At 44.1% G+C, this 12,825-nt stretch overlaps 3 protein-coding genes across 5 annotated transcripts; 1 reads left to right on the top strand and 2 right to left on the bottom strand.

The window, feature by feature from the left end:
* Positions 1 to 2,590: 2,590 nt before the first annotated feature.
* LOC103979306 (actin-like) lies at positions 2,591 to 4,536 on the top strand. Of its 3 annotated transcripts, none has more exons than XM_009395399.3 (5): positions 2,591 to 2,732; positions 2,800 to 2,887; positions 2,955 to 3,348; positions 3,463 to 4,076; positions 4,152 to 4,536. In XM_009395399.3, exons 2-5 carry the CDS (start codon positions 2,828 to 2,830, stop codon positions 4,215 to 4,217), a joined length of 1,134 nt encoding a protein of 377 aa, XP_009393674.1. In that variant the 5' UTR covers positions 2,591 to 2,732; positions 2,800 to 2,827; the 3' UTR covers positions 4,218 to 4,536. The 3 variants fall into 3 exon arrangements, with proteins under 3 accessions (XP_009393674.1, XP_018678642.1, XP_065006323.1); XM_018823097.2 differs by having other exon boundaries at positions 2,623 to 2,686; XM_065150251.1 differs by having other exon boundaries at positions 2,655 to 2,686; positions 2,755 to 2,887.
* Positions 4,537 to 5,664: 1,128 nt separating this feature from the next.
* Positions 5,665 to 7,206, bottom strand: LOC103979307 (putative clathrin assembly protein At1g25240). Its single transcript, XM_009395400.3, has one exon. The coding sequence runs from the start codon at positions 7,031 to 7,033 to the stop codon at positions 5,807 to 5,809; it is 1,227 nt and encodes a 408-aa protein (XP_009393675.2). The 5' UTR covers positions 7,034 to 7,206; the 3' UTR covers positions 5,665 to 5,806.
* Positions 7,207 to 10,267: 3,061 nt separating this feature from the next.
* LOC135627790 (zinc finger protein SHOOT GRAVITROPISM 5-like) lies at positions 10,268 to 12,468 on the bottom strand. The gene is made up of 3 exons (XM_065134099.1): positions 11,945 to 12,468; positions 11,482 to 11,881; positions 10,268 to 11,169 (listed from the first exon to the last, which is right to left on the bottom strand). The coding sequence occupies exons 1-3, from the start codon at positions 12,102 to 12,104 to the stop codon at positions 10,392 to 10,394; spliced, it is 1,338 nt and encodes a 445-aa protein (XP_064990171.1). The 5' UTR covers positions 12,105 to 12,468; the 3' UTR covers positions 10,268 to 10,391.
* Positions 12,469 to 12,825: the final 357 nt, after the last annotated feature.

The raw sequence follows: 12,825 nt of genomic DNA, 5'->3' as shown, positions 1-12,825 counted from the left end.
ATGTTAAAACCTTTTTCTTATACTAAATCAATTTTGGAGGAATTAATGGAATTAACAAGGGTATATCGGTCAACTCAAAAGAACAAGTCAGTCAAACTCCGAGTCTGCCGTGGGAAAAGTGGTACCAACCAACGCAAGGCCGTCCACCGGCTCGGCCGGTCAAAAGGGCAGCCCAACGTCGTTGTCACGTCACGTAGCCCCGGTCTTGCCGGTCGCCCCTGCAATGCTGTGGGTCCGCGCCGCCTCGCGGGCCCAGAGGTGGGACCTGCTCGGCCTTCGTATATTGTATGGGAGCTTTGGAATCTCAGACGGCGGCCTCAGATCCCGTCCCTACGTTCCCTCCTAAGCAGAGGTCGACAGAGGTATCTTTGTCTTCTTCCCAAGGCTGACTGCCGCATTCAATGGTTTGGACCTCTTGGCCTTGGAATCAGATCACAAGGACGGAAAAATAAAGGGGGATGATGTGACTCTTCGCCGGTTCTGATGGAGTAGCTTCTCCGATGGTGCCCAAGGCCAATTGGGTGCGTTCGAGCTGTCAAGCTTTTCTTTTCCTAAAGCTGTCAACTTGACTGAGAGCATGCACTCATCTGCCAACCTACTCCCTGAGGTTGGCCATGAAATTGGCCAATCTCAGTCAACTCGTTGATCTGAATATTCCTTTTTTCTGTCATTAAAAAAATGTTCGACACAGCTTGAATCTTCTCAAAGAAAACTGAAAACAAGCCATGATGAAACAAATACATCAGCAATGAAGAGAAGGAAAAAACAAATGATTAGCATCCACTTAATTTCTCTCTCTCATTTTTTCTTTTTGTCTCAATAAGTGAACCTTTACTTGGGAGACTATATCTCAATTTGATTTCTATATAATCTACATATATATTATTATTGTTTATTGGGAAAGGTAAAGCCTAAGAAGATTTTACTAGGAAATATAGATAAAGTATTTGAATACTTTTTATCTATCTAAGAATATTTTTTCATGTAGAATCAATGACTAGAAAAGATTCAGATGATGGACAGGTTGGGCTTCATGACTTTGGAAATGTCAACGACATATGAATTAAGCAATGTGAGACACAAAACCATCTCTCAATTTTGTCATTTAAGTTAATGAGTTTACTATTTTATATGTTCTTGCTTTTGACTTGAGCTAAGAAGAGGATATTTTAAATCACTTTCTATTGCACATATTTTCTATATCATTTTGATTTCAAAGACGTCTCTTCTCTTACATCCAATCATTCATTTCTCTTTTGTGATTTTAGCATTATAGCAATTGTTTTTGGGGCATTAGAATCATTGAATACTAACCACATACTTGTGAAGCATCTTCTTCAGGAATTAAACTGGCAACTTACTGTTGAGGAAAGGGAAGCATGAAGACATCCGGATCTTGCAAGTTTTCCATCAACATCACAGCTACAATCTCTCACTTCAGCAGCAGCAGTCACTTTCTTGATTCACTTCAATTTATTATCTTCGGTAGCTTTGCAAAAGAGAAAACAAAAACAACATAGTCAGGTGCTTCTGATCACTCATGATCAGAAAGAATGTCTGAGTCATGAAATATTTTTTAGATAGGCAAACACTTGATAATGTTAGAAGAAGTTTTAAGGGAATCATTTGTGATGAAACCATCCCTAACCTACTAACAATGTTCATCTCATATTTGATGGAACAGATAGGATTTTTGTGATGGTTTCTTTCACTCCCATGACTCATCCTGCTCCTCCTTTGTGAGGCAGAATCTCTAACTTTGATTCCCTGTTGGATTTTCTGGGAAGCACTTTCTAGCTTCACCTAAATATTATCTGCAACTTGGACAAGACAAGTATGTGAAACATGGGGGAATGTGTGCACATGAAATCTTGCAGTATATGAGTTGTGTTTAGTAGATCATGTATTTGTTATATGTTAACTCACATACTTCCATATGTCAATCTGAGCACCACTTACCAATAAAGAATCATTTTTTTAATAAAATTAAATATATATTATCTATTATAATTAGTTAATCTTAATATTTCGATCATTATATCAAAGTTACATTGAAATCTTTATACTTACGAAAATTAAATATTTAATTTTTATTACTATAATAAACTTATTATTTATTTTTAATCACGTAAAATCATCTTTTTAATCATATAGACTAACTTTCGTAAATATAAAAATCTTAATATAATTTTTAAAAATATAAGTATCAAAATATTAAAGATAACTTAATTACATGGTGTAATCTCATTAAATAATTTTTCATTGTTCCAGTAAGTCTAAAATAATCATTTTCAGATAAATTAAGTTACTTTGAGTTCATTTTACATTTGAGTAGAGGTTCAAAATTATCTGTATTTTAAGAATTCTTTTAAGCTAATAAACCCTAAAGCCTGTTGATAACCATGGATCAAAGGTCTTGGCGTCGATTGTAATCCGGTTTGGTTGGGTTCAATTTCATGAGAGGCGAACCGAACCGGTTCGACGACCGGAGCAGCGGGTCGTCGGCGGAAGAAGCGGTCGTTATGCGCGCCTCTTGGCGACGCGCGCCAAACGGGCTTCCTACCGTCCCATCTCGCGCCAGCTCTCCCCCTTCTTTCGACGCCACATCCCATCCCTTAAAACACACGCATTAAGAGATGCGACGGAGGAAGAAGCTAGCGAGATTGCGAGGTCTCTCGAGTACGAGGTAGAGGCCGTTCCTTCGTCTGGTCTGCCTGTTCTCTTCTCCGGTGGTAAAACCTCTGACTCGTGTAGGATCCTTTGAGAACTTTGGTGATCACTGCTTTCTCGTTCTTCTAGTTCTCCGTCTCCCTGTCAGAGATAGAAGATGGCAGATGGTGAGGACATTCAGCCCCTCGTGTGCGACAATGGAACTGGAATGGTCAAGGTACGGCTACAAGACCTGCTCTCGATGTCGATGATATATGATTCATCGTTTGCGTTTGTATTTCTAGGCTGGTTTTGCTGGAGATGATGCCCCGAGAGCTGTCTTCCCTAGCATCGTGGGTCGACCACGCCACACCGGCGTGATGGTAGGCATGGGGCAGAAGGACGCGTACGTGGGAGACGAAGCTCAATCCAAGCGAGGCATTCTGACGCTCAAGTACCCGATCGAGCACGGCATCGTGAGCAACTGGGACGACATGGAGAAGATTTGGCACCACACCTTCTACAACGAGCTCCGCGTCGCCCCCGAAGAACACCCCATTCTGCTCACCGAGGCGCCTCTCAACCCCAAGGCGAATCGTGAGAAGATGACTCAGATCATGTTCGAGACCTTCAACGCTCCCGCGATGTATGTCGCCATCCAGGCTGTCCTCTCTCTTTATGCTAGTGGTCGAACGACAGGTAACCCTACCCATCCACCTCGATCGATCATTCTCCGATGAAGCCATGAAATGAACCAGAATGCTGCATCGTCTAAAGTAATTTGCTGGAACACTATTATGTTGGTATGCGTAGGCATTGTGCTCGACTCCGGCGACGGTGTCAGCCACACGGTTCCTATCTACGAAGGCTACGCACTCCCGCACGCGATTCTTCGCCTCGACCTGGCGGGCCGCGACCTCACCGACGCTCTCATGAAGATCCTGACGGAGCGCGGCTACTCCTTCACCACCACGGCGGAGCGTGAAATCGTCCGTGACATCAAGGAGAAGCTGGCCTACATCGCTCTCGACTACGAGCAGGAGCTGGAGATGGCGAAGACCAGCTCGTCGGTGGAGAAGAACTACGAGCTGCCGGACGGGCAGGTGATCACCATCGGCGCCGAGCGGTTCCGCTGCCCGGAAGTCCTCTTCCAGCCGTCCATGATCGGGATGGAAGCTGCAGGCATACACGAGACCACCTACAACTCCATCATGAAGTGCGATGTGGACATCAGGAAGGATTTGTATGGCAACATCGTGCTGAGCGGAGGATCCACCATGTTCCCAGGCATTGCTGACAGGATGAGCAAGGAGATCACGGCGCTGGCGCCAAGCAGCATGAAGATTAAGGTGGTTGCTCCCCCTGAGAGGAAGTACAGTGTTTGGATTGGAGGCTCCATTTTGGCATCCCTCAGCACCTTCCAACAGGTAAATTCTCAGACTCATCTCGATACATGTACGAAATATGCATTGATCCTGACGAGCTATTGTCGTTCATGGCAGATGTGGATTGCAAAAGCAGAGTACGACGAGTCTGGTCCATCGATCGTGCACAGGAAATGCTTCTAAGATCACCAACACTGGGAATGGTAGAAGAATAAGGTGAGATCATCAACACGACTGGCTTGAGAGAGTAGGCTCAGTTATCTCCAAATGGATTTCACCTGAATGGTGGTATGGACACTGATGAGGGCTGCTGTTCTTCCTCAACCAAGTATTGCTTCGGTGTTTTGTGCTTTGTTCCTCTTAATTCTTACTTCAATTCTGTACTTGATGGAAGGTCGAGAATTCCGAACCAGATGTGATTTTTGAGTATCTTGTTACCTTGCTATTTATGCTCAATAAGTGTATTTTGCCGTCAGAAATATAAATTGCTTCCATTTTTCCATTTGGATTTGATTATTGCTCTATTTGTGAGGCTAATTACATATTACTCTTATAATTAACTATTTTTAGTATTCTGATTCGTACACTTTAAAAAGTTATATTAGGATTCATATATTTACGAAAGCAATGCAAGATTAAAATGATAATTTTATAAAAATAAAAATAAAAAAAAGTTTTATTGAAGTAAGGAGTGTTTTACTTTCGTAATTATATAAATCTCAATATAATTTTTAAAAATACAGAAATCAAATGTTAAATACAAAAATCAGCTAAATGTAACTAATTACAAGAAGTAATCTATAATTAAATTTTCATCATGTATATATAAAAACAGAACCAAATTAAACAATTAGATTTCCACCGATACAACGATTACATATTTTATGTTATATAAACATAAAATCAAGTATATGGATGTAATCAAATATAAATAATTGAAACTTATGAGTTTATTATTGTTTTTTACTGTAGTATAAGATCTCTCAATAACTTTAAAATAAAAAATATATATTATATTATATAAGTGATTTATATATTTATCTCTCCATATTTAAATTTAACATATGCATCCTTGAATGTCACCGTGATTAGTCTTAATTGGTTACAATAGTGTTAGAAACTCTAAATAACATAACATTGGTATCCCTTTAAATTTTATTATAATTATAAGAATATTAAGGGTATTCTTTTGGTGCTAATAATGTTTCTAATTCAAACTAGTTAATATGAATACAATATGATTAATTGGTGAAAAAAATGCATGTCAAATGATCTTAATATTTGAAAGGATCCATATATAAAAACCTCAATTAGGGCAAATCTACATGTATATTCCTTTAAAATAATTTGGTATATAAATTATAGTATATATGATATTTTGAAGCAAATAACTTGACAGTTTAATGGAATCAATGTTACATAATCTTATCAGAGAACTCTCATATTATTCATCATTAAATAATTAACTTATTCAATAAAATTTATTTATTTTTATTTTTTATCTATCTAAAATTTATAATCTCTCATTTCGTATTTATAAATGTTATCACCATAACCCAATTAGCATGGAGAGGTGTACTCCTTAATAGTGAATAAATAGATATTAATTTGATTAGAGATTAAGAAGCACCTCAAGACGAGGGGAAAACAAGAGGCTGTGACGGCATTAGGAGACTCCCCTCTCGGTAATATACATGGATTAGTTGATTAGGGGCTTAATAAACAACTAGAGGAAGAAAGATTAAGAAAACCAAAGATTGTAATACATGTAATTAGATTAAAATAGACGAGGACAGATCAGACGGATGAGATTGCCAATCCCGCTGGGCCCATAACGTGGACGGCCAGATGTTATCCGGAGAGCGGGAAGTGGAGTGCCCGAAATGGCCCCGCCCTTCCTTCCCACAATGAGCCTCATCTTCGAACACCACCCACTCCATCGTGATCACTGTCCCGAAATGCCCCTCCGACTTCTTCCCCTGCACTTCCCGCTCTGGCCTTCCTCCTCCGTTCCCCGCCACTGCCACCGCCGCTGCCTCCTCGTCGCCTCCGGTAGTGCCGCCGAGCACCAGCCGCTCGAGGTCGTCCATGTCCTTCTCCGGGATACCCTCCACGGGAGGGAGCTCCGCTGCGTTGAGCACGCGCAGGGCGCGGCAGAGATCGAAGTAGGACGACAGCTGGGAGTTCTGTGCCGCTGCCCGCTTCAGGATACGCATCCCCACCCGCCCCCGCCGTCTCCTCGCTTCCGTCGCCGCTCCGTATTGATCGGGGCCTAGAATGCCGACCAGGAATTGGGCGATGCCGCTGCAGATGCTGCTGTAGACCTCGAAGATTTCGATGACGACGCAATCCATGGCCTCGAGGACGAGGCTCACCTCCATGCCGTCAGCGTAGGGCCGGATCTGCATCAAGAGGTCTAGGAGGACCTGGAGGCGCTCCAGCTGCTCGAGGTCGTCGTCTTGGTCGCCTGCGCCTGAAGCGGCCTGGGAGGGGGAGGGGGAGGGGGAGGCAGAGCCGGTGAGGGCGGAGAAGAAGGATCGGCGGTCGACGAAGCGGTAGTAGGCGCGGACAAACGCAGAGAAGCCGGGGGAGGTGGAGGAGCGGCCGCGGAAGTCGGAGAGGTCGAAGGGTAGGCGACCGACGTGGGCAGAGGGCGACGCGTCGTCGGAGCAGAGGAGTAGGCCGTGGGCGAGGAGGAGGCACTTGAGGGCGACGATCCACGAGCGGGTGCGGGAGGCGCGACTGGCCACGGACCACATGAGCGGCGGCAGGAGCGACGAGGGGGCGCCGCGGGCCCACGTGAAGACGCGCCCTGCGCTCTTGTAATCCACCGACCGGTCGTCATGGCTGGTCGCCCGTATCACCGCCGCTTCCACCTCGGGGCTGCGCCGGTGCAGGTGGTGGCGGTGGCGTGCGCCCCCCATCCTGGTCACGTAGATGCTCCACCTGTCCTTGGCGGTCGCCGTGGCGCGGCGCCACCACTGCCTCGGCGACGCCATGGGGTGGGTGGCGCTACACAATAGGTGGCACCTCTCCCGACGTGGGAGAGAAGAACTAATGGGTTGGCATCGACTTCTCCCTCCTCATTTTGGTCAGCATATTTGGGACGTAGGAAGAGGAGGGAAGAGAAGCAATGTGCGTGGCAGGAAAGAATAGATTTAAAGGAGAAAAGAGCGGAAGGAAAAGGTGGAGAAAGAATGGCCAACCTATGGAGAGGCCAAATTGGATGTGATATTGGCTGGATTAATGGCTAAAGAAATAAGAATGCTTCAATTTCTGTGTACATAATTTGGTCGAACTCCACAAACTGCCGGAATTCCTGCCGCGATTGCAGGTTGATTTGACGTAAGTCTCGTTTCCAAGTACGCCTTTCAAATCTGAGTTCTTACGTTTTTTCCCTTAAATTAAAAGATATTTTTATTTCTTAAAAATAATTTCTATTATATTAAATAGTATACAAAAAGAGATATGCTATTTTGAGACATTCAAATAGATGGATATGTATTTTTATTTTATTTGTTTTGGTGATGCAATCATGCATGCTTTGAAAGTGTTCAAAATATGTTGGATGAGATCTTAAATTTTAAATTTTGTAATTATAAAAATATACGAGATTTCGTACTTAATTTTTTAATATATAGGTTTAGTGAACTATCTATCATTTGGTATATAGTTAGGACTTTAAATGATATTAATAATAAAAAAATATTAAGAATAATTAAATTTAGCTCTTTCATTAGTTAGCATCAATTACTATTGGATGTTAATGAAAGGGGTATATGCCAAAGATCTTACTATTTGAAATATATATATATATATATATATACTAAAATTTTTAAGGATAAATATACTAATTTTAAACTTGTTAATATGTGGCTTTCGTGCACAATGATACATTGTCATTATAAAGTAGTTCATAGAAGATATCGCATCCCTACTACTACTACTTGATTACGGATTCCAAATCAACTTGGGATGCATTATAATAATGATCGATTCTCTATCTCATATATCTATGATATTATTCCCTCGCTCCGATAGCTCTGTATCCTACCAAGATTTGCTTTCTTAATTAGATCATGCACGCAAGTATCTATAGTTTGTCTCTTCAAGATGAGTTGGCCTAAGCTTCATGATGCTTGCAAGATTTCCTTGGTTAAGAAAATCTCGATCAAGCTCGATAAGATGTCCCTTTCTTGTTCCTTATTTTCGAGTCTCAAATCGTTTATAGTCGTCTAAACCAGAAGGAATACACCAACTTTAAGAGAATGTCATCAAGGAGTGTTTCAATCTTATCATAACATATTATTTCATGAGCTATACATGTCGATAGAAAAATGATTCTACGTCACTATCTAAACATAATCTTTGAATGTGCTCTAAATATCAAGATATAGATAATGTGTATCGATCATTTTACTCGAAACTCAACATGTTTTAGATCATATGAATAAGAATCATTTAAATTGATTTGTTCTTGTGTTCTAATCCGATCCAACATTTGCTTTAGTGTTTACCACACCCTTTATGGATATAATTATTCTTTAATATTTACTAGACAACAACACTATATTTTATATCTTAATCATTTGGAAATCGGTTGCATTACATAGTAAATTGGATGTACTTAAAATCATAGTTATCATCAGTAGCAAATCGAAAAGCAAGCTCACACTGATCAGATCGATGGATCAACTCGTCATACTACATATTTAATTAAAAAAAAATTCGAAATATATAACAATAATTCAAATCTAATTGGCCCGATCAATTCATTCTGTATTTCTTTTTATATAAATGATCAAATAAATGAATCGATTGATGATGATTTTTCGGTTCAACCATTCAGTCCAATGTGATTTCTGATAATTATGCTTCAACCTAGTTAACTCACCATTCTGTAAATTCTTCTCTCTCTCTCTCTCTCTCTCTCTGACTTCCCAGTAATTTGTTCTACCAAAACTATAGTAAGTTTTGTCACAGTTGCACCCACACATTGCCAAAATCTTGAAACTAGCAAGACTAAGCTGTTCTCGAGTTCTTAGATATTTAGCCCGACCTAAACGCAGCCTATCGCCAATCCACTCTTAGGAAATGGCTGTGATTACATCTTCCAAAGCCATCGAATTGGCACTTGAAATTTTATTGGCTGCATTCCTCAACCAGTTTTGACTGGGTAGTTCCCAAGGCAGCAGTTCTTCTGTCCTGATTCAAGAAGAGTCAAAGTCCTTGTCGATGCCATCCACTGTACCAAAAGGCTGATGAGACAAAGAAAGATGGAGCAAAACAAAGCAAAAGGCCCGCCAGGCTAAGCATCGCTGCACGTACCCAAATGTACACACCACTGCCAAGCTCGAACTCACACGAGGCCGTCACCCACAGTGAGAGTCAGGTGGGGAATAAAAAGGTGTGAAAGGAGCGAAAGCAAGATGCACAGTTCATTGAAAGCGAGAGTGAGTGAGTGAGTGAGTGAGGTTTTAATGCTGCAGAGTAGAGCACATTTCCCGAGGAAAAAGGAGCCTCTCGCTGTAGGTTTTGCCTGTTCTTGTTCCTGCAGCACAATTAGCTTCACTTAAAGTCTCGGGGGGAAAAGATGCTTTCCTCTCTCTCTCTCTCTCTCTCTCTACGCTGTTGTTGAGTCCACTTTTTGCAGAGATCTGCATGCATGACCGCAGGAAGGAGAGAGAGAGAGAGAACAGAGTATGGCACTGAATACCATGGCATTGAGTTTTTAATCGCGACTGATGTCCGTGTTTGATACTGTGCTTGGATGCCACAGGGTGAGGTTGTCCGCTTGAAATGCAGGAGGGACGGAGACAACGATGACATGTACCGCAGCTACTTAGCCTCTGACCCTTCACAGCAACTCACTCACCACTCGTCTCCCTTTGGACTATAGCGTCTGAGAAGTGCCATCGCTGAAACTTGCAGTGTGCATCTTTTGGCTCTCCACTTTTATCGACCTCCACTGTCTTCTATCTTTTATTTGTTCTTGCACTCCGTCTGCAGCGTTTCACCGTTCATCTTAAGAAGCTGCTGTCGCCAATCCAGTGTGAGGAGGAGGTGGAGAGAGAGAGAGAGAAAACAGAAGGGGAGCACATGTCTTCCATCAAACTCCTTACCTTAATCTCAAACCTCGAGCAAACATGACGACTTAAACGTACTTAACGTTTGTTTTATGGTAGTATATGTTTGAGAGTTGGCATGAGACGATTATATATATCCCTCTCAGCTTAATCATCACAAGAAATACATCATTAACCATAGCACACTTGCATGTTGTACAGTGCGACTCTTGACATGCACATTGAACACGGAAGGAAAAAGGATCATTGGAATCCGGATAGAACTATGGAGCTACGATTTTGAGATCTTGTCTCGATGCTTACGGTCATCGTGCTCCTCTTCTCCCTCGGTCACCACCGACGACATGTAGCTCACGACAAACGAGTTGTCCTCGGACGCCATTGCGGGGTTCGCCCGGAGCTGCTGCTTGCAAGCGTAGCAAGTAATCTGCAGTGCTGTCGTTGAGTCCACCTGCTGCACGGCGCGCTCCCTGATGGCATGAGCTCGATCCAGCTCCAGTTGTGCTTGTCGCCTGATCCGTTTGGCGTTCTCGAACTCTTGCTCGGCTAGTTCGTGCTGTCTCCTCGCTTGCCGTCTCGCCTCGTCCGCCAGCGCCTTCTCGGCCATGGCCAGCTTTATGTGCTCCATCGTATCGTCTTTGAGACGAGCGGCAGCGCGTTGTGGATCATTGGAAGGCGGGTGATCGGCAGCAGGCCCGATCGAGAGCTGCAGTTTCGTGATCTTGACCTCTTCGGCGATGGGATGCATCGCAGGGGAGGGGAGGGTGGTCTGCGGATCACCGGATGGAGGTAGTAGCTGCAGCTCTACGCCCTGAGTGCGATATCGATCAGGTTTCGACGATGGAGGTTGATCCGGCCGGCGAATGAAGACGGCAGCTGGAGTCGGCGTTCTTAAGCCGGGCCACATTGTGGGGCCGGTGTTGGTGTTGCTCGACGGACTTGAACTTGAGGCCGTCGTAGACAGGCATGCCGTCGGCTGCCGTGTCTGGATCTCTGCCGGAGCTCGGCCGGCGGTGCACGTATCTTGATGCTCGATGAAGCTCTCCACCCTGTGCCCATCGAAGCAGAGAAAGAGAGAGACAGAGAAAAGCTGTACGTTACAACGGATGTAGAAATTCACATTTCGAGCCTCGAATCATGGATCTGAGAAGCATGTAAAGAAGAACGCCAAGAACACAAGAAGATAGAGGAGGATCTAAAAGTCTCCGAAAACAGAGACCAGCAGGAAAGCAACGAATGTGGAGCGGCGATGGGAATTGCGTGCTGCGTTCGATCTAATTCAGAAATCCCGTAAGGATACGAGTGATCGATCGAATTATTATGATGCTGATGAATATGAGGAAGCAAAGTTATGGGCGTACCTGGAGAAGACGCGGCCGCAGTCGCAGGAGTGGCCGCGGGTGCCGCAGGTCTTGAGATGGGCCTTGTAGTCGGACTGCACCGCGTAGGCTTTGGAGCACCTGGCGCACACCCACTGCCGGTGGCTGCTGTGCTTGCGACGGAAGTGCTTCTTGATCCCGACCAGGTCGCCGAGGGCGTGGCACGGGTCGTGGTGCAGGCACGTCGGCTCCGGGCACACGAACACCCGCTTCCGCACCTCCGCCGCCTCCCGCCGCAGCAGTTTCCACGGTACCTTGTGCCGCCGCCGGTGCATCTGCAGATTCTGGTCCCTCTGGAACCCCTGGTTGCAGATCTCGCACACGTACCGGTCCGACTCCAGTAGCGTCCTCGGCGACAGCGACACCACCTCCGCGTCCGGGTCTAGTGATCACCACCGGAATCAGCAACACAATCGAGAAGACATGGCTTCGAATCGAGTTATACCTGGAGTGCCTGCCGGCCTTCGCTTCCTCTTGGTGCTAGTGGCATTGCTCGGCGAAGTGAATGGTTGCGTAGTGGCCGCTGGAATGGTGGTGCCACCGCCAGCAGCAGCATCAGCAGCAGGAGGGGCAGCAGCAGCAGCAGATGATGGAGAGCCTAACATCTTTCAATCTCTCAGTTGGGACTTGAAGCCTATAAATATGATCTCCTCGTTTCCACTGTGACTTGAATTGTACCAAATGGTTCTCCTTCAGGAAAACAAGACCTCATACACTGTGTCACATATATAGCACTCCTCGAGGAAGAAGAAGAAAAGGTCTATATATCTCAAAACTCTTTTGTTGTGTCTGCTTGGAGTTCACTGGAACGACATAAGAAGACAGCCTTGTCACAGCTATAGCTTTCTCAGCTTTTCTTGAGGTTTCATGGGTGAGCTACTGCGAAGGGGGTGTTCCTGTGATTGGTGTTGGAATTGTCTTGTAATGTGAGGATTCTATCAATACTTCTACTAAATAAACGTTTTCAGAATAGAGAGAGAGAGAGAGAGAGAGAGAGAGAAGCTAAGTTGCAGAAGCTTTAAGGCCACCACAAGAAGGCCAATTGGGACACAGAACAGACATCCCCACAAAGAAACAAAAGCGCTCATAATTCCATCACTACTTCCTTCAGTATAAATTGCATGCATTAATGCTGTCCTGTCTCCAAATACACGTGACCACCCCCCCTCTCTCTCTCTCTCTCTCTCACACACACACACACACACAAACACACACACAATATTGTAAGATGTACGAGAAGACTGTACTGCCACTGCTACTGCTGTCTCTAATAATATGAACAATACGTACGGCTGGCTGTATGTAAAGGAGTATTTTGTTGATGCC

The sequence above is a fragment of the Musa acuminata genome, chromosome BXJ1-3 (assembly GCF_036884655.1).
Source record: "Musa acuminata AAA Group cultivar baxijiao chromosome BXJ1-3, Cavendish_Baxijiao_AAA, whole genome shotgun sequence".
Taxonomy (NCBI): Eukaryota; Viridiplantae; Streptophyta; class Magnoliopsida; order Zingiberales; family Musaceae; genus Musa; species Musa acuminata.
Note: the sequence above shows the minus strand (reverse complement) of the source record. Positions and strands in the feature narration are given on the sequence as shown.